The sequence below is a fragment of the Aplidium turbinatum genome, chromosome 5 (assembly GCF_918807975.1).
Source record: "Aplidium turbinatum chromosome 5, kaAplTurb1.1, whole genome shotgun sequence".
In the NCBI taxonomy this organism is placed as follows: domain Eukaryota; kingdom Metazoa; phylum Chordata; class Ascidiacea; order Aplousobranchia; family Polyclinidae; genus Aplidium; species Aplidium turbinatum.
In genome coordinates, this window is record NC_137476.1 from 37,085,903 (window position 1) to 37,107,583 (window position 21,681).

The window sequence follows — 21,681 nt, forward strand, 5'->3', positions numbered from 1 at the left end:
CGTTTCCGCTAACCCTTACCCTCGCGTTTGTTTCAAATTGTTTGGGGAAACTCCGATCGGCGACTTCGGTGTTGTGTTATTAAACTGCGATCAACGACTTCGGCTTTTTTTAATTTTTTCTCTCGATCTTTTCAGGGTACGAACTGACTGTACGAATGGTTCAAGGTACGAACTAGGTTGCACTCGTTTCCATGGAAACGTAAAGAAAATAGGCGTCAAACAAGTTCAATGAAATTTAAAAATTAATATATAATACCTATTTGTTAATGCTTCTAACTTTTTAATTTTTTTTCTGTGTTAATTATTGAATAGGCTTGTGTTTTATTTCATCGAGCAAAGAAAGGTGAAAGTAGAAGAAAAGTATACGGCGTGTGCTTATCCAGCTAAATTTCTGTGAAATAAAGTTGAGATTGTATTGGTTCCCTCAACTCAATGCAACATGGAATGTGTAGCAAAATTTGACTTTAGTGCAACTGCTCCAGATGAACTAACCTTTAAGAAAGGCCAAGTTTTAAAGGTATGATGCATCTTTTTGCTTTTGTTGTAGCCTAGATAGTCATGTATGCCTCCTCAAATAAAACGCAACTCTGTTTCTATCATCTCACAATTCCTGTGTCATTTCGTTTTTGTATATATATAATATAACATTAATTTCTCAATACAGAATGGGACAGAACTGGGACTGTGTCCAGAGATAGAAAGCTAAAGTCAACAAATTTCAGTGCAAACCAACTTCACTAGTACAATAAGCAAAAAAAAAACAACAGTTCAGTACCCATAGTCGATTTACTGCAGAAAATTGGATGACGGTTGGTTTCACTTTAAAGAACACTTCAAATGTAATAGTCTAAAAAGACTTTAAAGCATCAAACAATTGGTTTTTGAAATTTATAAAAGAATCAAACAATTAAAAATATTAAAATTTATAAAAAACAATTAGTTTTGATTAAAAAATGAAAAACTTAGAATTGATTTTGTTTTTGGAAATTCTCACTTGTTCAGTGTTCACTGAACAGGTTGAACACCCAGAATATCCGCCCTGCTCACAAGCTATCATCCATTTCTGACGGTTCACCCTTATTCATCCCTTTTGGTTGGTTCACCCCTGCAAAAAATTTTATTCACCCTAGGGTGAACCATTCACCTGATTAAGAAACACTGAACTAGACTAATAAGATGTTGAAATGATAGCCTAGCTAGCTTTGTCGGAAATGAAATGCAACATTAGAAATAAAAAGCTAGTTATCGTTTCAACTTCTTGAGATAGCCCAGTCCACACTCCACAGTCACCAGAAAAATGCAAGAAATTAATCTTCCATACATTTCTCACTTAATGGGCAGGTTGTTGATACAGATGAAATCGGTTAATCATATCACCTATTTGCCAGACGTTTTGATACGCTTGGACCTTAAAACGAATCTGGTAATCGCTTTGACTTTAAAACATAGTAAATTAACTTTGTTAGCCCAGGCAAGCTTGTGGCTGTTGAACAGCTTTACAAAATCAAAAGGTAAATGTGTACCTACTCTCCGCATATGAAGCAAAATTTGTTTCGATGTTCAATCAACCTCGTCTTGAGCTACTTGGTCTAGCACTCATACTTGTTGAAGTTGCTGTCTTGACTCTTTGTTGCTAGTGTAGATATTTTAGTGTAATGTTTACTAAATGTTTATTCATCGACTTGGCTGAGGGTGGCTGCTTGACTCGAAGACCGTCATGGTCACTTCGCAGCTTCCTGTTGTGATTTGCTTATCAAAGATGCAGTGCACATTTGTTATTTTTCTTTGTTTCAATTGTGTTCGTTAAGCGTACTGCATCATTTAATGATTTTGCTGTTATGATATTGCACAACAAAATAAACCAATCAATCAATCTTGTCAGCTATTATAATAACAAAAATACAGTATCGTAACTTAAAAGCTATGTATATATTAGGGTGGCTCTTATTTGGCAAAAAATGAAAAAAATTTGAATTTTGTGTGGGACACCCTTTGAAAAGGTGAGGTTGTCAGAAAAAATAACTCCTGCAAAAAAATTTTTGACTTTGAAATTGATTTAGAGGTGGCCCTCCCCCCCTAAAGTTTTGCGCCCTCCTCCCAAATACCAAATCTGCATATCTCAAAAACTGTTTGAGCTAAAGATACGGTTTTTGTGTCAAAAGATGCAGAAAGCATGATTTCCTATCTGCTTTCTGAACAGTGATTGCGTCTATCTTGATTAGAAAAGCAGTTATTTAGAAAAAACCTGTTTTCGGTATTCTAGCACAAAACAGTGCTAAACAAGTATTGTGGCCCAAGCTATTCAATAAACAAAGTTCATAAACTAACCTGTAAAACTGGTAAAGTAATAAACGAAATAAGTATTCCTAAACTTTTATGCATTCATGAATAGCTAAAATGCCCGTTTTTTGTCATATTCCTTGAAGAAACTCCTGAGTGTGGAATCTGCTTTCAAGCTTCAGGTGCTATGCATTGCACTTGTTGGAAGGCGAAGGCGATTTATGCAAAAGCTTGGTCTGCATTTATGGTATCTGTCTGAAGAAATGGTTGAACTAGCCTTGTTTGACTCTCGATTGTCTGTGGAAAGTAACAAGGTAATGGTGGCAACCATGTTAAATGAAACAGCAGAACGTCCACCAAGGAGACGAAGCATCAAAGTAGATGCGTTTCTTAGCAATAAGGGTCTAGAACAGTATTGCACCTCTAATTCAAAATGGCTTCAGCTGTTGGGTGAAGATGAAGCAATAATTAGACTTTTAAAGGATCCTGCTCATTGGACTGAAGATGGTGCATTTATTCAAGCTTTACACATGGCGAAGGGACTTTCAGTAGTCAATGACAGAGCAGAGAGAGGAGTTGCTCTCAGTCTAATCCCGGATTTTAACAAACTCTCAACTGAAGATGAGTACCAACTTCAGTTTCTTTTGCAAGTTGTTACTGAACACAGGAAACTGTTGAATCCAAATTCCAACAAGAACAATATTGTCGATTCTTCTTTGTTTAAACCTTCTTTGTTACTCCAGGGGTCAAGGGGCTCTATCTTTTACCACCCTTGGGCAGTGCCGATGTGGTTTAGATGCTTGAGCAGGTGTCGAGTAGCAATTGCATTGATTCGTCATCCAGTTCAAGCAGACCACGCACACCATTTGGCGCAGTTACAGATGGTGTGGTCTGTGGTTTGTTCCTCTATGCCACACTCACAGATTGCGGATGGAGCCATCCCCAATTTGTGCATGTTTGAGCGGAATAGTCTGACTCCAGTAGCCCAGCACGCAGGCGGTTGTGCCACACCCAGGCCTTCCTTGGCAAATTATGCATTCTGGTTGGATGGGGGCTGGTGTCGGAGATAAAACTTTAGAGCCTTGAGGAGTTCTTCTTCCTCTCTGAGCTCTATTTGTTGTCCTCCCAGGTAGCCGCGCTGATGGATTGGTTTTCAGCGGTTTTCATCAGGAGTTGTGCGTCACATACAAATGGGTGTCTCGATTTCAGTTGGCGAGGATGCTCGATTGCTCGCTCACAGACTTGTAGAGACTTGAGTGGAGCAAGTGGTTGGGGTTCGTAATGCCGAGAAAGAGACAGGATGGCTTCTTCGCGACAAAACTCAGCTGGTTGGTTGCCTGCAAGGACAGGGAAATTGTCCGATTGTGTACAATGTGTAGGTCGCAGACATCCTGTCACGATACGCAAGGCAATATGTAAAATATTGTCGATAATATCGCTTCTTGCAGTACTGACCAGAATTACATTTTGAAATGAATATCGTTACCAGTGTTCCCTCTAAGGTGCAAAAATTAAGAAAAAAAAACGAAATTTTGTAGACGGTTTCGTGGTCACAAAAAAGGTTGTAAAATCAAGATTTGGTCAAATGCGTTTTTTCTAAATAACTGCTTTTCTACTCAAGATAGATGCATTCAATGTTCAGAAAGCAGATAGAAAACCATGTTTTCTGCATCTTTTAACACAAAAACCGTATCTCTAGCTCAAGTGGTTTTCGAGATACGCAGATTTGGTATTTCGAGAGAGGGCACAGAACTTTAGGGGGGGAGGGCCACCTCTAAATCAACTTCAAATTTAAAAAAAATTTGCAAGAGTTATTTTTTCTGACAACCTCACCATTTGAAAGGGTGTCCCATGCAAAATTCAAAAACTCAATTTTAAGAGCCACCCTAGTATATATATTATATATTATACCTTATACGTTTAAATTTTCAAGGACAATACTAATTTTGACCAAGCGTAGCACTGACTGCGCATTAGTAGTGAATTACTTACTTGGGCACCAGAATTACTTGGAAGTGACTGTTAGTTTGTCTTGTAAAAATTGTTTGTTGAGCAGCGTTATATATAGGTTAAGTTGATTGCCTAACCTTTTGCATTGATATGGAAAGGTAAACACAACAGCCGTCTGCATAATCCCTTAGATTTCTCGAAAATTTGCCTCAGCAGTTTTTTTTTTAAAAAGACTGTCTCCAAAATGGGATTTCTCCGAATTGGATTCGCCGAAATGGGCCATTCTGTTGTTATGTTGTCACCCCATCCATGCAGTATAACCTGACTGTTGGTGTAAATGTAGAAATCTATTAGGTGTACTGTACTACTACATACGTTTTAGTCCTGTGTTCAATATGTGCTTTAATAATGCGATTTATTTTTAAGTTAATGATATTAATGGTAGCGTTGACATAACCACTTCAGACACATTTTCTTCTGTGTATGAAGGGCGTAATAACAATCAATTTATTATATAACTTTTATTAAGATAGACCAAGTCACTGAGTTATGTTTGCGTAAAAGTTATACTGATTTGCTTCTGTTCATATTGTTCAGGTTCTCAGCAGTGGTGAGGATAAAAATTGGTGTCGTGCTGAGTGCGAAGGAAGGCTGGGATTAATACCAAAGAATTATGTTGAGTTCAAGCAGCAAAGGTAATTTAAGTTTGTTTATTTATAAAAGTGGTAGAACTGTAGATCCAATCAGAAAAAAATGAACATCATGCAGAGTTTTATAACTGGGCAATTGTAAGTAGCCTAAGGCATACTAAAATTTTGATCATTTTGTAGGCTACCGGTACTGATTTTAATAAACAGAAGTGTTCTATAAGCATGTTGTGGTATCGTAATAATCTGCTTGTAGAAACTAAATTAAGAAGTAGATACATACAGGTACGGTACACCATATTGCAGGATGCATGGAGCGTGATGTGTTATTATAAACTTCACATATTTTCTGCCAGCAATTTTGTTCATCATGAACTTAAAAGATACTTCACAGTGTATAATGTATATCATATAGATACTAACGACCTGTTTTAGACTGATGCTGGGAGTTCGCTGTGATAAAGCGAATTGCACTAGCTTTCTGAACACAGTTCCCTAGTCATGTGCTATTGTGCTATGACGAATGGTGTTGAAGTCAGTGAGTCATTGTTTTAATGTGGCTGTTTAGTTTGGCTTGAGGCTGCTGTCTATTGAGTTTCTGTGTTGAATGTTTAGTTAGGGCAATATATGACAAAATATGACCTTACCCCAAAAAAATTGCAACAAAAGGTTTTTCAACTGATTTGATTAGTATTGGGTGTCAGTATTGACATATTCAAAATCTTAAGCGATCCAACTTACGGAAAGTGGTTATTTTCAAGATGGCCACCAAACCGTTAAAATAACAGTAAGTTGACCATAACTCGGTCATCATATGACCAAAACATGGAGTTTTGGTGTCTATATCTAGGTTTTTATACCCTGTGAAGTCAATGAGACCATTCTCAGAATTTTTGAATTATCTGATAGCGTATAAATTGAATATGGCAATCTAAGATGGCCGCCAAACCAATAAAATAACAGTAAATTGACCATAACTCGGTCATCATATGACCAAAATATGTAGTTTTGGTGTCTATATCTAGGTTTTTATACCCTGTGAAGTCAATGAGACAATTCTCAGAATTGTTGAATTATCTGATAGCCTGTAAATTCAATATGGCAATCCAAGATGGCTGCCAAACCAATAAAATAACAGTAAATTGACCATTACTCGGTCATCATATGACTAAAACATGTAGTTTTGGTGTCTATATCTAGGTTTTTATACCCTGTGAAGTCAATGAGACAATTCTCAGAATTGTTGAATTATCTGATAGCCTGTAAATTCAATATGGCAATCCAAGATGGCCGCCAAACCAATAAAATAACAGTAAATTGACCATAACTCGGTCATCATATGACCAAAACATGTAGTTTTGGTGTCTATATCTAGGTTTTTATACCCTGTGAAGTCAATGAGACCATTCTCAGAATTTTTGAATTATCTGATAGCCTATAAATTGAATATGGCAATCCAAGATGGCCGCCAAACCAATAAAATAACAGTAAATTGACCATAACTCGGTCATCATATGACCAAAATATGTATATAGTTTTGGTGTCTATATCTAGGTTTTTATACCCTGTGAAGTCAATGAGACAATTCTCAAAATTGTTGAATTATCTGATAGCCTGTAAATTCAATATGGCAATCCAAGATGGCTGCCAAATCAATAAAATAACAGTAAATTGACCATTACTCGGTCATCATATGACTAAAACATGTAGTTTTGGTGTCTATATCTAGGTTTTTATACCCTGTGAAGTCAATGAGACAATTCTCAGAATTGTTGAATTATCTGATAGCCTGTAAATTCAATATGGCAATCCAAGATGGCCGCCAAACCAATAAAATAACAGTAAATTGACCATAACTCGGTGATCATATGACCAAAACATGTAGTTTTGGTGTCTATATCTAGGTTTTTATACCCTGTGAAGTCAATGAGACCATTCTCAGAATTTTTGAATTATCTGATAGCCTATAAATTCAATATGGCAATCCAAGATGGCTGCCAAGCCAATAAAATAACAGTAAATTTACCATAACTCGGTCATCCTATGACCAAAACATGCAGTTTTGGTGTCTATATCTAGGTTTTTATACCCTGTGAAGTCAATGAGACCATTCTCAGAATTTTTAAATTATCTGATAGCCTATAAATTCAATATGGCAATCCAAGATGGCTGCCAAAACAATTAATAATGAACAATAACAATGTATTGGTAATGGTTATTAAAAAACCCGGTGAATTTCTATATATATTTGAGTAAACTAAGTAAGCATAAAGAGTTCATACGATGTGGTTATGTACAGTAGACTCTTGACATAATCAGCATAAAGAAAGCATATGGATCAAGTATTACTAAAGCTCATCGCTGTCACTCTTGATGTCATCGTCTGTAATTATGTGATTGCTGTATGGGTTGACACATGAACCAGTTTGGCATGGTCCACATCCAGCATGGCATGGTAGCCCATATCTCCGGCAACTACAGTGAAGTGGACACGATATCAAAGATCCTTGACGTTTAATCACAACCGGTGAATGCATGAATGAAGAGGAGCTGTGAGCAATGAGCATAGGCTATATCTGGCCCGGTGATTGCCTTCAGTTTGTTGATGTCGTGTATCTTGGTTGAGTAAGCTTTGTCGGAGCGAAAGTAAAGGTCTTTAATGTGTGAGTCAGTGTTAGCATAGCATAGTAACAATATTAAAAGAGCCGTGTCTTCACCAATTAAAGTCGTGCCATGTCGATGAGGGCTGTCCATCTGCCGTCTTGGCGATGTCAACATCTGCATCACCTGGTGCGCTGATCACATTGCAGCTTTTATTCCTCAGTTGAGCAGAAATTAGAGAAATTAATCCTTCCTTGTTGGAAGCTCGAGACAAAAACTGCTCCTTCTTTCCAATGAACTTGGTGTCTGCAGTAAAGTGAACAACCCGGTGGACGTTCATGCCGCGTCTTTGATGGGTATTGTCTTTGATAGACGGACCACCATATGCATCAAAGACCACCGTTGCTAAGCGATAATGACGAATGGTATAATCTGCATACGACTGTACAATAGACCCACAGCTGTCTCCAGCTTCCCATAGCACTCGATGCAACAAGAACCCCCCATCAAGAACGTAGTGATCGGTTTTCGGGGCAGATTTTTTCACTAAAACTTACTTCATAATCGCCTGACGTCACACTGCTGGCATGTTCTGTGATGGCGGGAGCTATTTGAGACTTATCGGCTTCTCGGAAAAAATGTCTAGCTTCAAACAAGGCGGGTTGGCATGTACTGAGCTCGTGCTTTATCACTTCCTGCATGGAGAGATCACCTGTTTGATTAAGGATCTTAGAAACAAAGCTATGATCGTTATGTTTGGCAACGATGGCAGTAGTAACCTGGAAACACAGCGCTGCAATACATTGGTCAAGAAAATTACAACATTCAAGTCCTTTGTTCACCCTGAACATTTTCCACCTACACCATCCTCTACCAAATTCCACTGCCTCAGAGTTTACTACCAGATTATGGTCTGGATGGGTAAGCTACTGACGATCGTGTGGATGCTCTAGACTGGGGATGGAAAGTAGACAATAATCAGATGGTTCCAATCATGACGGACATGAAAGCTGCCCCGGACAACCTACTGAAAATGATACACTGCAATTGCGAATCGTGTCCACCTCACTGCAGTTGCCGGAGGTATGGGCTACCATGTCATGCTGAATGTGGACCATGCCAAACTGGTTCATGTGTCAACCCATACAGCAATCACATAATTACAGACGATGACAAGGAGAGTGACAGCAATGAGATTTAGTAATACTTGACTCATGTGCTTTATTTACGCTGATTATGTCAAGAGTCTACTGATGTACATGACCACATCGTATGAACTCTTTACGCTTGCTTAGTTTACCCAAATATGTATAGAAATTCACCTGGTTTTTAATAACCAATACATTGTTATTGTTCATTTTTAATTGTTTTGCCAGCCATCTTGGATTGCCATATTGAATTTACAGGCTATCAGATAATTCAACAATTCTGAGAATGGTCTCATTGACTTCACAGGGTATAAAAACTTAGATATAGACACCAAAACTACATGTTTTGGTCATATGATGACCGAGTTATGGTCAATTTACTGTTATTTTATTGGTTTGGCAGCCATCTTGGATTGCTATATATTGAATTTATAGGCTCTCAGATAATTCAACAATTCTGAGAATGGTCTGATTGACTTCACAGGGTACAAACACCTAGGTATAGACACCAAAACTACATGTTTTGGTCATATTATGACCGAGTTATGGTCAATTTACTGTTATTTTGTTGATTTGGCGGCCATCTTGGATTGCCATATTCAATTTATAGGCTATCAGATAATTCAACAACTCTGAAAATGGTCTCATTGACTTCACAGGGTACAAACACCTAGATATAGACACCAAAACTCCATGTTTTGGTCATATGATGACCGAGTTATGGTCAATTTCCTGTTATTTTAATGGTTTGGCGGCCATCTTGAAAATAACCACTTTCCGGAAGTTGGATCGCTTAAGATTTTGAATATGTCAATACTGATACCCAAAACTAATCAAATCAGTTGAAAAACCTTTTGTTGCAATTTTTTTGGGGTCAAACCAGGTATTGCCCTAACTAGTTAGGCGTTATTGCTTTAAAATTTTGTTAAGTCAGTTGATTAATAGATTAGGTGACGTAGTTATTCCTTTCAGCACAATTGTAGATTTTTGGATTCTGTCTACTTATAAAAATGCCCTCTTTGAAGCGCAATTGTACCTCGTCGTTTTCTGTGGCAATGATTTTTAATTCCAAGTCGGCAAGGCACTGTTGTTGATGATCAAAGATCGAACTTTTATCTGAGCCAAGATGTTCTTTCAGGCGAGAGTGAGAGTGGGCGGATCGTGCTGCCTATAACATAGCTTTTCCTGCATTTCTTGCATATCATCTTGTAAACACAGTTATTGGTGGTACACATGTTGTCGTTCCGCTGTTCAAAGATAGGCTACTATTCCACACCTAATAAAAATATACAGTTGTCCTAATACAAACAAATTTATTTTCATACGAGTCAGTTCAATCATAAACTGCAAAACATACATTGCGATCTGCTAGCAGCTAGATCATCTTCAGTTAAGCTTATTCAAATAGCAATTTAAATTGATAAGCTTACCTGAACATGATCTAGCTGCTAGCAGATCGCAATGTATGTTTAGCAGTTTATGATTGAACTGACTCGTGTAAAAATAGCTTTGTTTGTGTTACATGACGTGTAATCGAGTTGTTCATATCAAGCATTGTGGGTTTGACACGTCTGTCAGAAGATATTTTATTTTTATGGCACAGTTATCTGGATTGCTTATTCTCTTATTTATACTCATCTTGCTTTCAAGCACTAAGCTTCTGTTAACTCAAGAGTTAACAGAAGCTTAGTGTGTTGCAATACACGGTTTTAAAACAATTTTAGTTGTTTAAGGCCATGCATTGAATCTCTGTCCACATGTTTTGTTGATTGATGTGTAAACATGTTTATTGTGCACAATGCAGAAATTAATACTTTTGTGAGCTTGTAAGATGGTGTTGCTATATTGTCACCTTGAGCAACTTATTCTAAATAGAACATTGTGCATCTAACAGCATTATTGTCTCAAGTGATAATGTCCAAGTCATGGAACAATGGTAAATAAAACATTTTTGCATTGATCAGTTGGTACCATGGAAAGATCTCACGTGTCAAGGCCGAGCATGTGCTTAGTAACCCAGCATACCCTGATGGCGCTTTCCTCGTGCGCGACAGTGAAGGCTCCCCAGGCGACTTTTCACTTTCTGTCAAGTAAGTTTTTATATATATATATATAATTTAATCAAATGTAGTTATTACTATCTGAAGCCTTTACAAATTGTTTCACCTAACGGATCATCAGAAGGTCTGCAAAAAACATGTAAACAGTAAAGAATCGATAATTCTGAAAAGATATTAAATATTATGATACAACTGTAAATTAATCTGCCAAAAAAAATCTCTAAACCTGTACTGTACAGGTTTAACGTACACAAACAGGTTTACAGGTTGTACAGGTTTAACGTTTAACTAAAACCTGTACAGGTTTAGAGATTTTTTTTGGCAGATTAATTTACAGTTGTAATATTTAATATCTTTTCAGAATTATCGATTCTTTACTGTTTACATGTTTTTTGCAGACCTTCTGATGATCCGTTAGGTGAAACAATTTGTAAAGGCTTCAGATAGTAATAACTACATTTGATTTAATTCGCTCTGCTTTGCCTTTTTGCTTGGCATTGAGCACTTTTTGTAGTATTAATAGTTTTCATTGTTTTTTATATATAATTTATATATATATTGTTTATATTACAAAACCAGTCACAGTGACGTTTTTTCTACATTATGTTTATTTTTATCGCACATCATAGAGCTTGAAGCCTCACAGTATACTGCAGGTGGCCAAACTGCTGATACAGTAGAATTCGCCTATAACGGCCTCGTTTATAACGTCAATTCGCCAATTATATATACGTCACATTTCGCTCGGTCTCGGCAGAATTCCTATCTTTTATACGTACATTGTAGTTCGGCTACAACAGCATCGCCTATAACGTCAATTCGCATGTGACAGCACCCTTTATTGGTCCCCAGACGCATAGGCGCCAGGTTTTGAAAATCACCGGGGGGCAAACTTTCTAGCCGACTGATTGCTTACATTCAAAATGCTGATGTTTGTTTGTCAGCATTTATGTTTTTTTGCGTCTATATGCCATTGTATATCGCCAAGCTTTATAATGTAGGCTCAGGCCTTGAAATTCACGGCGGACATCGGACTTGTCCGCCGTCACAGCATGTGATGTCCGCGGGAAGTACCATCTAGATCGGTCATATTTGTCCGCCGAGAAATAACACAGGAACTAGCGATACAAATCGTCATTGCATAGCATGAACAATTGTTGCAATAATATATTTTCCAGCGCATTCTAGCGCGCATCTAGAAACTGTGAATACTGTATCCCTTAGCTTCCATTCAAGGAGGAAAACTTTCGATTTTTACATTGCTTCAACGATTGATGACATTGAATCAGCGTAACAAAGGTGAATTCTTCGCTAAGAATCGATAGGAGTACAGGTACTTCTACACCAGGGGTCACCAAACTTTTTTCTCTGAGGGCCGGATTTCTGCGAGATTACAGCTGCGGGCCGCATGCAAATTACGAAAATATATACAACTATTTAGAATCTCCATTGACTTAAATTGTCCAAATCCTTCTGGTTATGACGTCTAGTCTGGCTGGTATGATTTACCTAAACAGAGATATCGCATTATTGCACTGATCAAACATTGGTGTTTTGAACAACAAAGTTTGTGATGTCATAAGAAGAAACATTATGGAAAAATAATTATTTAGCACTTAGCAGGACAAGCAAGTTGCGTGTAGCTCAACAGCAACGTCAGTCCTTTACAAAAAGTTTGGTAACTTTTTTCCTTATCAGTTGTAGTGCAGCTGTTATTTCCGCAGCACGTCGATGAAATCAGTTGGCGGGACTTAGTTTGGTGACCCCTGTTCTACACTAATCATGCGCAATTTAGTTCAAGTTTTACATCACAATGTCTGGCTTTGATCTCTGAGTAATAATGATACGGCAAGGTTGGTTACTAAATTAGATTAAACGAGTAGGCTATTACAGCAAGATGCAACAAAATTTGTTAAGTTTTGGTATTACAGCAAGAAAGAAAAGACCCAAGGAAAATTCACTTTCGCTCACATGACACGCAAAAATAAACATAAAGATAAAAGCCTGTGAAACTTTGCACAGCAGAAAATAGTAGCGTTGGTGTAGAAACTTTCCGACTCCTGCCCAGAGCATTGTGACGCAATAAGCCACACGACCTCGTTCGGTGGAAGTTAATCAGTTATGTGACGTATTGACCAGCTACATGGCGCTTTGACTCCTCAAGCACAAGTCGTTGGTCTGATGAAAGCCTTTCAGAGTGACTTTATACTGAATTTTTAAAAAGCCTTCTACAACCGTAGTTATATAGTTCTGAAATGGCGAAGAATTATTATCAAGATAAAGTGATTAAGCATGACGATCGACGGCTATAGCCTAACTGGTGTGTCAGCCGTGAGACTTAATTTGTCCGCCGAGATAGCTGCTCAGACCGGACACGTTTGTCCGCCGTCAACAAAAACGAATTTCGAGGCCTGTAGGCCACTTCGAGTTATATGCTGGTCACTTTGAACTTTAGCTCTTCGCGTAGATACTAAACTGAGCAAACAGAAAACCGCACCTCGTTATTGACACTCCCAAGAAAAAAAAAGCAGAAGAAATCAAGAAAAACGTTTTTCAATCATTGTGACTATGCTTCAACGGCACCATGCTGGCGTTTATAAGCTACCGTACTTCTGTTTCTTTTGTTATCTTAGGAGCAACGCTCTTGTTGCAACAAGTAGATCTTTTAATTGAGATCGATCCGCAATGAAGGTCAAACTAACGCAAATCTGAACTTAGAAACATTTGATTTAGGATTTTTTTTAAATAATTTGCGGGGAGGCAGCCACCCCGAGCTAAATTCACGGGGGGACGCCGCCCCCCCGCCCCCCTGGAGTCGGCGCCTATGCCCAGACGTCCTTTGTTCGTTTATAACGTCACTTTAAGCCATCACCTTCACCACGAACGGTCAGTCTTTTAATCCAGTTAGCGCTGCTGCTTGCAAAATGTCTTCCCTTTATTTTGCTACGTCGTTCCCAGCAGGGACTTTAAGTAACTGAATTAACTTTTTTCCTGCGTGAAAAACTATCTCGTGTAAAAAACAGCTCTACAGCTGTCCTTTAAACAACTCAAAGCAACAGTTGTACGTGCAGTACTGTATAAACTAGAAGCCACAGTGTTACACAGTGCAGTTGTTGAAAGAGATCTCTGAAGCAAAATGTCAAACAAACGAAGACATTTTCCTCTTTGGAAAAAATATGAAATTGTTAGCCGATTCAACAGCGGTAAGGCTACAAGCGTATCAGAGCTTGCAAAAGAGTATGAGATTCCGAGGTCATCATTGCAAACAATCTTACGCAATAAAGAAAAGATAATGTCTGAGTTTGAAGCAGGACGCAATCCAAAACTAAAAAGAAAGCGAAAGCACAACTTTGAAAATGTCGATGATTAATCAAAAGACAGTTTTGGAATAGTTTGCGGTAGTTCGTCTATAACGTCAATTAGGCTATAACGCCAGTTTTTGCGAATCCCCTAGAGGTACCGTTATAGGCGAATTCTACTGTACTTGGACGTTTCATGTGACAGGTTGACTTGGTGAAACAAATTTACTTCGATGTCTGTATCGGATGGTTAATATGTTTAAAACTAAATCACATTGGAGTTTTACTTTGCCTTGCTTCATGGTACTAGCCAATACTCGCAAAACAGCCGCATACTTCCTCTGCGACATTTGTTGCCCTTTCATGGCACAATAATGTTCGAAAAACCTGACATTGTGTCGATTTATTTTAATGACAGAGCTTTGGTAGAGAGTTCACTTTGTTGTACCACAGAAGTAATGTCAATGATTGCAATATATTTTTAATTTTTGCGTAAATAAAAAATTAGATATGTAATAATGTAAAACTCATTGACGTTCCTAAGTTACATTGACATTGGTCAATATGGAGCTCTCTCCTATAGAAGGCCTCCTCCCGGAAAGCGTGAACCCTGGAAATATTGGTGATGCCTCAACCGCTTAAGAACTGGTATTGGAAGATGTAAGACGTTGATATGACACTGGAGGTATTGCTTGGGATGTATAAGTTGTAAATGTGAACAGAAGCAAACGATGCAACATTTCCTCGAATACTTTGTCCTAAAAGCCATCGTGATGCTCTTCACAAGATTTGCCAAGTTCGGCGATAGAGCAAGAGCTTGCATGATGCTCTGGGCTACGGCGACGTGTGACACACGACGACAAAGATTTTATGTTTTAGTTTTATATGACATGTAATTGATGTCATCTTTGGTGCCGTCATCTAGACAAAGACATCTTCCAATACTTGGAGACAAGCTGACGTCATAGCCATACCAAAGCCCAACAAGCCCCTGGATGACGCTAGGAGCTACCGTCCTATCTCACTCCTATGCATTCCCTATAAAATCCTCAAACGGCTCATCCACACCTGTCGATCCAATCATCGACCCACTCTTACCACCAGAGCAAGCAGGTTTTTGCCGTGGTCGATCAACTGTAGAATAGGGCGGTCCTTATTTGGGGCTAAAAAATTTTTTTTATAATTTTTTAAGTCTCACCCCCCAAAAAGGTTCCATTTACCACAAAAAAACCCTGTGTGAAAAAATTTTTGAAAAATATTAACGTTTAGAGGTTCCTCGAGGCCTCTGAAAATTTCACGTTTTTATGCATGTATGTCATACCTCTGTAAGCTTGGTTTTGCCATGCGGATTTGAAATGCACAAGTGCTATGGCTTGTTTTCATCAGCATGGCATAAATAATAACCCAGTTTGGTATACTGAAGACAAAAGTTCTTTTTTGTGATCTTGATGATAAATATTATTAATAAAAAAAAAATGATAATGTTCACATGTTTGAAAGTGATGAAGCAAATTTAATTGCTTCGAAATATTGCGCAACAAACAGTGTAAAGCAATAGCTATAAGTGAGCCTTTAGTTGCAATAAAAATAACAATACACGCTGAATCGATATATATTGGATGTGTAACTTAGAAAAATTGGGATTCATGCGATATTGCGGTCCTGTTAAAACAAACTTGCTAAATGCAAATTAATAGTCATTGGTTAATGGTTATAATGGCCAACGCCTCAAAAATGGTAAAATGTCACATCAAAGCCTTTTTAAGTGGTTCAGAAATGCATTTTTGATGTTGTGAAACTACTTGAAGAAGGTACTGCAACTGTTTCTCATCTTTAGTGAGTCGCCCAGAAAAATTTTGGATAAGTGCTATAGCTCTTTCTGCATGATCATTGGTCACAGCTAGAGATTTACATAGTTCTCGAGCAGTCTGATAAGCACTGTTTTCTTCCCACTCTGACGCAAGAAGATGGAGAAAAGAATCTGGAAGGCTTAATTTTTTGAACAACAACTTTGTGTTTGTACTGGCAAATGAAGATAGTGTCTTAGTTTTTAAGCTGTTTAGTGTCATGGTGACTCTTTTATTGGGTGCTTCCAAATTTTCTTCTCCAATTCTCATCACTTCCACTATTTCTTCTTTGATGTTTGCTGCAACATCATCATCAAACAGAGAAAGGGCAACAAGCTCTTCCGAAAGATACCACAGATCACCACCCATCTTTTCAGTTGTTGCTTCTGAGATACCTTTGTTAACAGTTTTATAAGCTTCCAATTCTTTATATAAGGACAAATCATTGTTGGGAGCTTTTATAGCCAAAGGAGCTGTTATCCACGCCTTGATATAGATACGTGTAAAAAACACACATAGGTCATAGAGACCGTTTGCTCACGGCCCGTCAGGTGAAACTGACTTCGAAATAACCACAGCTTATGGTGTGTATCACTTTCATCATCCACCGTGCATGATGGCTTGCACCAGGTGCTTTAAAATTAGCTTGCCCCAGTGTAGTATCTCCAAGAAAAAGCAATAAGATTTCCATTAGTTCACAATAATCATCTCGAGGTTGCTTTTCCTTGGCCAATACTACATGAATGAACTGAATAAGGTCATCCTTAATATCTTTAACACCCGCTGCAGCTTCTTTATCAGTGGAAGAATCTTCATAATTCTCTTGAGCTATGTACTCCTACTGCTCGTTGAATATGACCGATTTAGATGGTACTTCCTGCGAACATCACAGGCTGTGACGGCGGACATGTCCACCATGCATTTCGAGGCCTGCTATTGTGTCTTCTAATAATACAACTGTGTTTTGTGAGAATTGTGCAATACACAATTACACCTTTATGTCGTAGAGTGGAACAATTATGTCTTTTGAGAATTAAGTAATACAAATTTGTGTCTTAGAGTGGAACAATTGTGTCTTGTGATTGCTGTTAAAATACTGTGATTAAGAGTGCTTTCAGGTGTTTTCATGTCTGCACAAAGTTGTTTAGAGGGGTTTCAAAAAGTTTATTTCGTACCGCATCACACCCCCTATACATAGTGTATTATATGGAGAAATTTCTAGGGCCTTGAGGAACCTCTAAACATTAATATTTTTCAAAAATATTTCACACAAGGTGTTTTTATCCAAAATGGAACCTTTTGGGAGGGTGAGACCTAAAAAATTCAAAAGTCAAAAAATAAGGACCACCCTACTGTAGAACCTAGGTCACTCGCATGAGCCAAGACATAGAGGATTGTTTTGAGGAAAAGAAAAAGGCTGGTGCCGTGTCATTGATCTCACTGCAGCATATGACACACTGTGGCACGGCGGCCTCGTCTGCAAACTTTTTCACCTTCCCGACCGGCACATGGTCAGAATGATTATATGGAGCTTGTCTACAACCGCAGTTTCACCCTCACCACCGGACGCGGACAAAGAAGCAGGCCAAGACGCCTCAAGAACGGTGTTCCCCAGAGATCTGTCCTGGCCCCACTCCTTTTTAATGTTTACATCCATGACCTTCCACCAACAACATCTAAGCTGTATGCCTATGCTGACGACCTGGCTATGGTGCATAACGCTTCGGAATGGTCTCCACTGAAAAGGACCCTAACTCAAGATATGGCTAAGATGTCCGAATACCTCCACATGTGGAGACTCAAGCTCAGTAAATCTAAGACGGTGTCGACCGCTTTCCATCTAAACAATAAGGAAGCAAAGCGTGAGCTGACCATCAACATCGATGGAAACATTCTGCCTTTTAACCACACACCAGTCTATCTTGGTGTTAGTTTGGACAGGACTCTCACCTTCCGACACCACTTGGAATCACTTTGCAAGAAAGTAACATCACTTGTTGCCCTTATTTGTCGACTGGCAGGTACGAGCTGGGGTGCGACAGCAACAACTCTGTGCTACCCTGGCTCTTGTCCATTCCACCGCGGAGTACTGCGCCCCTGTATGGTGTCGTAGTGCTCATACGCACTTGCTCTACAAACCCATCAACAACGCCTTGCGTATTGTATCGGGATGCCTGAAACCTTCACCTACTGAGTTTTTACCAGTTCTTTCAGGCATTGCCTCTGCTAAGCTTAGCCGCAAAGCTGCCACACTCTCCCTGGTTCATCAGTCACTGGAGCCACACCACGTGCTCCACAGCTACATCACCAGATCGGTAATAAAGAAACGCCTCAAATCGAGAAGCCCCTTCGTCGCTCAAGCACAATCCTTGCTGGAGCACAAGACCAGTGCCTCATCCTAGATCGCTAATACCTGGCAAGAGGAGTGGACAGACAACACCTCCAGACTCCACACCTTTGTCCCTGATGCTGGACCCATGCCACCAGGAAAGGAGCTCAGACGACCTGCCTGGGTACGGTTGAATCGCCTCCGCACAGGTGTTAGGCGCTTCGCTTCCTTGATGCACAAATGGGGCCTATCAACATCTGCGGCATGCAAATGTGGTGCAGAGGAACAGACAGCAGATCACATCCTCTACCACTGCCCGACGTTTACTCCCCCAAGGGCAGTTGGCCTGTCAACACTGGAGGACTCTACAATCAAGTGGCTGCTCGAAGAATGCCCGGACATTTGACCCCAATGAAATGTAGTCCAAAAAAAACCTCTCATACGAAAGAAGAAGATCTAGAAAAAATTATTGGTTTGTTGATTGAAGAAACGAGCTGTTCAATACCGACCTTTACATTGTCATAATGTTTTATTTGTCTGTGGTACAACAAAGCGAACTCAAGTTTTCATAGAAAAGCTCATGGTTTAGTTTTGCATGTCACGGCTGCTTCATCTTGGACCACCATGTGCATGTTTTTCGTTCTCTTCAGAAAGAAAACCATTCTAGCTGTTTGTTGTGAGAAATGTTATGACATACTGTACCATTGTGATAATTCTACCAAGAGCCAGTTTGAAAACAGGCAAGAAAAGTGAAATTTTCAACTATAACAGCCTTGCTGCCATAGAGCTGAATAACCAGCCTTGCTGTTCAACTTGGTGGCGGTAATATGAATTCGTTTAATGGGAACATCATGAACCTTATAGTTAGTGCGTGTCTATCTTATATAATTTGCCACTGTTTTTGTTCAAGGCACAACGTGATGGGAGCTGAATTACCAACTTTTAGATTCACGTTAATCAAACGTTTTCTACCACACCAGAGGTGGCAAATGGTTGTGCGGTGTTGCTGTGGAAGTAAATTCTTTTTAATTTCCGTTCTTTGCAGATGCAGCGATTCAGTGCAGCATTACAAAGTGCTGAAAGATGGTGCAGGAAAATACTTTCTTTGGGTGGTCAAATTCACCTCCTTGAACGACCTGATATCGTACCATAAGGAACAGAGTGTCTCCCGGACTCAAAACCTTCTTTTGGTTGACATACCAACTGAAGCTAAGCAGTCTGTAAGTAATATTCTCAAGCATCGTTGTCTACTAACATTGCTTGGCCATTGAAGCCACGTCTATATTGCCATCCCAGTTAGCCCCAGTCCTGTCACATGCAAGTGAATCCATAATACTTCTCAGGCCTCGAAATTTGTATTTTTTTCCGGCAGTCAAGCATGTCCTACCGGACTGGCCCTTTCAGCGGACATTTAATATCTCAACCGGACATATTTTTTGCATGTAGATTTTGCACAAAATCACACTACAATATTGTGTAGTCGTGTTTGTAGAAGAAGATTTTCTACAACAGAATAACTCTGCAATGGTTGATGGCTTAATTAACCGACCCTGAAGTACACTGCAGCAGATTGCTTGCAAATAAATCAGTGCGTTAATGACAGTCATGTAATGACACAATAAACACAATTGAAAACAACAATCCAAACTTCCTTATTACAAAAGCAACTACGATCACTTATTCCGTGGTTTTCGCGTTATAGAATCGTTGTGCCAAGCGATTACTGCCGACGCTGGGTCGTAAATCTCCAGCTCAGAACCGTCCAGACAAATGCGCATTGGTGACTCAATAGTGTTAGCCCTCAAGGGTGTACGCCAATCTAAACCTGGGCTTCCGCAGTTTCGTCAGTGACTTCCTCTCTAGGACTTATATTTTTATTCGTTATACCGCAATTGATTAATGTTTGTTGCATTTCTATGAGCTGTTTGTTGCTATACTCAATTTATCTGAACCTTATTTGTACAATACAGCAGCTTCACCAGAAATTCTATTTCTATGTAATGGTGTGAGAAAAATGTGTCTAACACCCTCCCTTCCGTGCAGAAATGATATTTCTATCTAAAGTTGTTAGACAAATGTGTCTAACACCCTCCCTTCTGTGCAAAAATTGTATTTCTATCTAATGGTGTCAGACAAATGTGTCTAACACCCTCCCTTCTGTGCAGAAATTCTATTTCTATCAGTATCAGCGTGAATAAAGTCGCCACATTCGCCTAAGCACGTGCGGAACCCAGCTGAGACTTGCTTCTCTGTGACGTTTCTTTTTAACAAACGATCAATGTCACGCAATAATCCTCATTGTTAAAATTAGAATACATATCCTGCCGAAAAGTTCAGACAACTTTATTTCAAGGCAACATTGCAAGGCGTTGAAATGATGTAAAAATGGCTACTTTTGCCATCAGCTCGTTAACCACGCCACTCTAATGTGATCTTTAAAGCAATTGTCTGTACTATTATTGTTTCAGCTCCGTATTTGTTCGCGTTAAACAAACAATTGTAACAATTCAAATTTAAAATATATTTTTGCTGCATTTGCTCTATTTTGGCAAGAATTTTGCGGCGGTCATTTATGACCGATCAATGAGTCGGCTTCGGGAGACATTCGAGGTCATGTCCGCCATGACCGCCGGATATTTCGAGGCCTGCTTCTAATAAAAAAGCTTTTTATTCTCATTAAAACTCAATCGACCTGTTTTAATCAATCAAGTGTGATTTTTTTTAAAAGGTTCTTAATAGAATATGAACATCAACCAATGAGAACTTGTCATCAACCAAAAAGAGCTTGTCTTATCACGTGGTCTTATTATATTTTTACGCCGTGCCTCTTGCTAGTATTGTTCTTTTTGTCCAACAGAGCTTCACCGTCAAAGCGGCTTATGACTTCCACCGACAAGAAGCTGGAGAGCTGGAGTTTCGCAAGGGTGACGTCATCACCGTCACAGAGTGCAAAGACAAGAACTGGTGGAGTGGGTCGCTCAATGGGCAGGTTGGCATCTTCCCTTCAAACTATGTCTCTGTTCCTCCTCATATGGCTTCGAAACTTGGCCTTTCTTAATTTTCTATTCTTAATCACATCACTGGCAAACAATTTGTGTTTTGATCGAAACCAATTGTTGAGGTCGAGCCACCAGCTGCACGTACCTTGCATCTCGCCGCCTAACATTATGACAGTTCATTTTTTATATTGCTTTTCGATTGTTTTATAATGAAATTATGATTCAACATAAGAAGTTCACCACTGCGATATTTGCTTTACTTAATTACCCAGACAGCAAAACCTGTCATTTTTACATTGATTCAACGTCAACAAACATTAAATCAATGTAAAAATGACGGATGTTTCTGTCAGGGTTTGTACACTTGGAGACGAGTGGTCATTTTTGTGCCAATTTTACGTTAATTCCAAGTTCAAGTTCCCAATGTCAACAATCGCGTTATGTCGAATGTTGTCAGAGTTACGGAAATCTGACAACTATCAATGACTGTCGTCTGTAACTTACATCGTTTGCAGCGACGA

At 39.0% G+C, this 21,681-nt stretch overlaps 1 protein-coding gene across 1 annotated transcript; it reads left to right on the forward strand.

Annotated features, from left to right (window-relative positions):
- The first annotated feature begins 439 nt into the window (after positions 1–439).
- LOC145770616 (growth factor receptor-bound protein 2-like) lies at positions 440–21,240 on the forward strand. The gene is made up of 5 exons (XM_082582305.1): positions 440–517; positions 4,828–4,925; positions 10,591–10,716; positions 19,207–19,381; positions 21,019–21,240. The coding sequence occupies exons 1-5, from the start codon at positions 440–442 to the stop codon at positions 21,217–21,219; spliced, it is 678 nt and encodes a 225-aa protein (XP_082438431.1). The 3' UTR covers positions 21,220–21,240.
- The last annotated feature ends 441 nt before the right edge of the window (positions 21,241–21,681 follow it).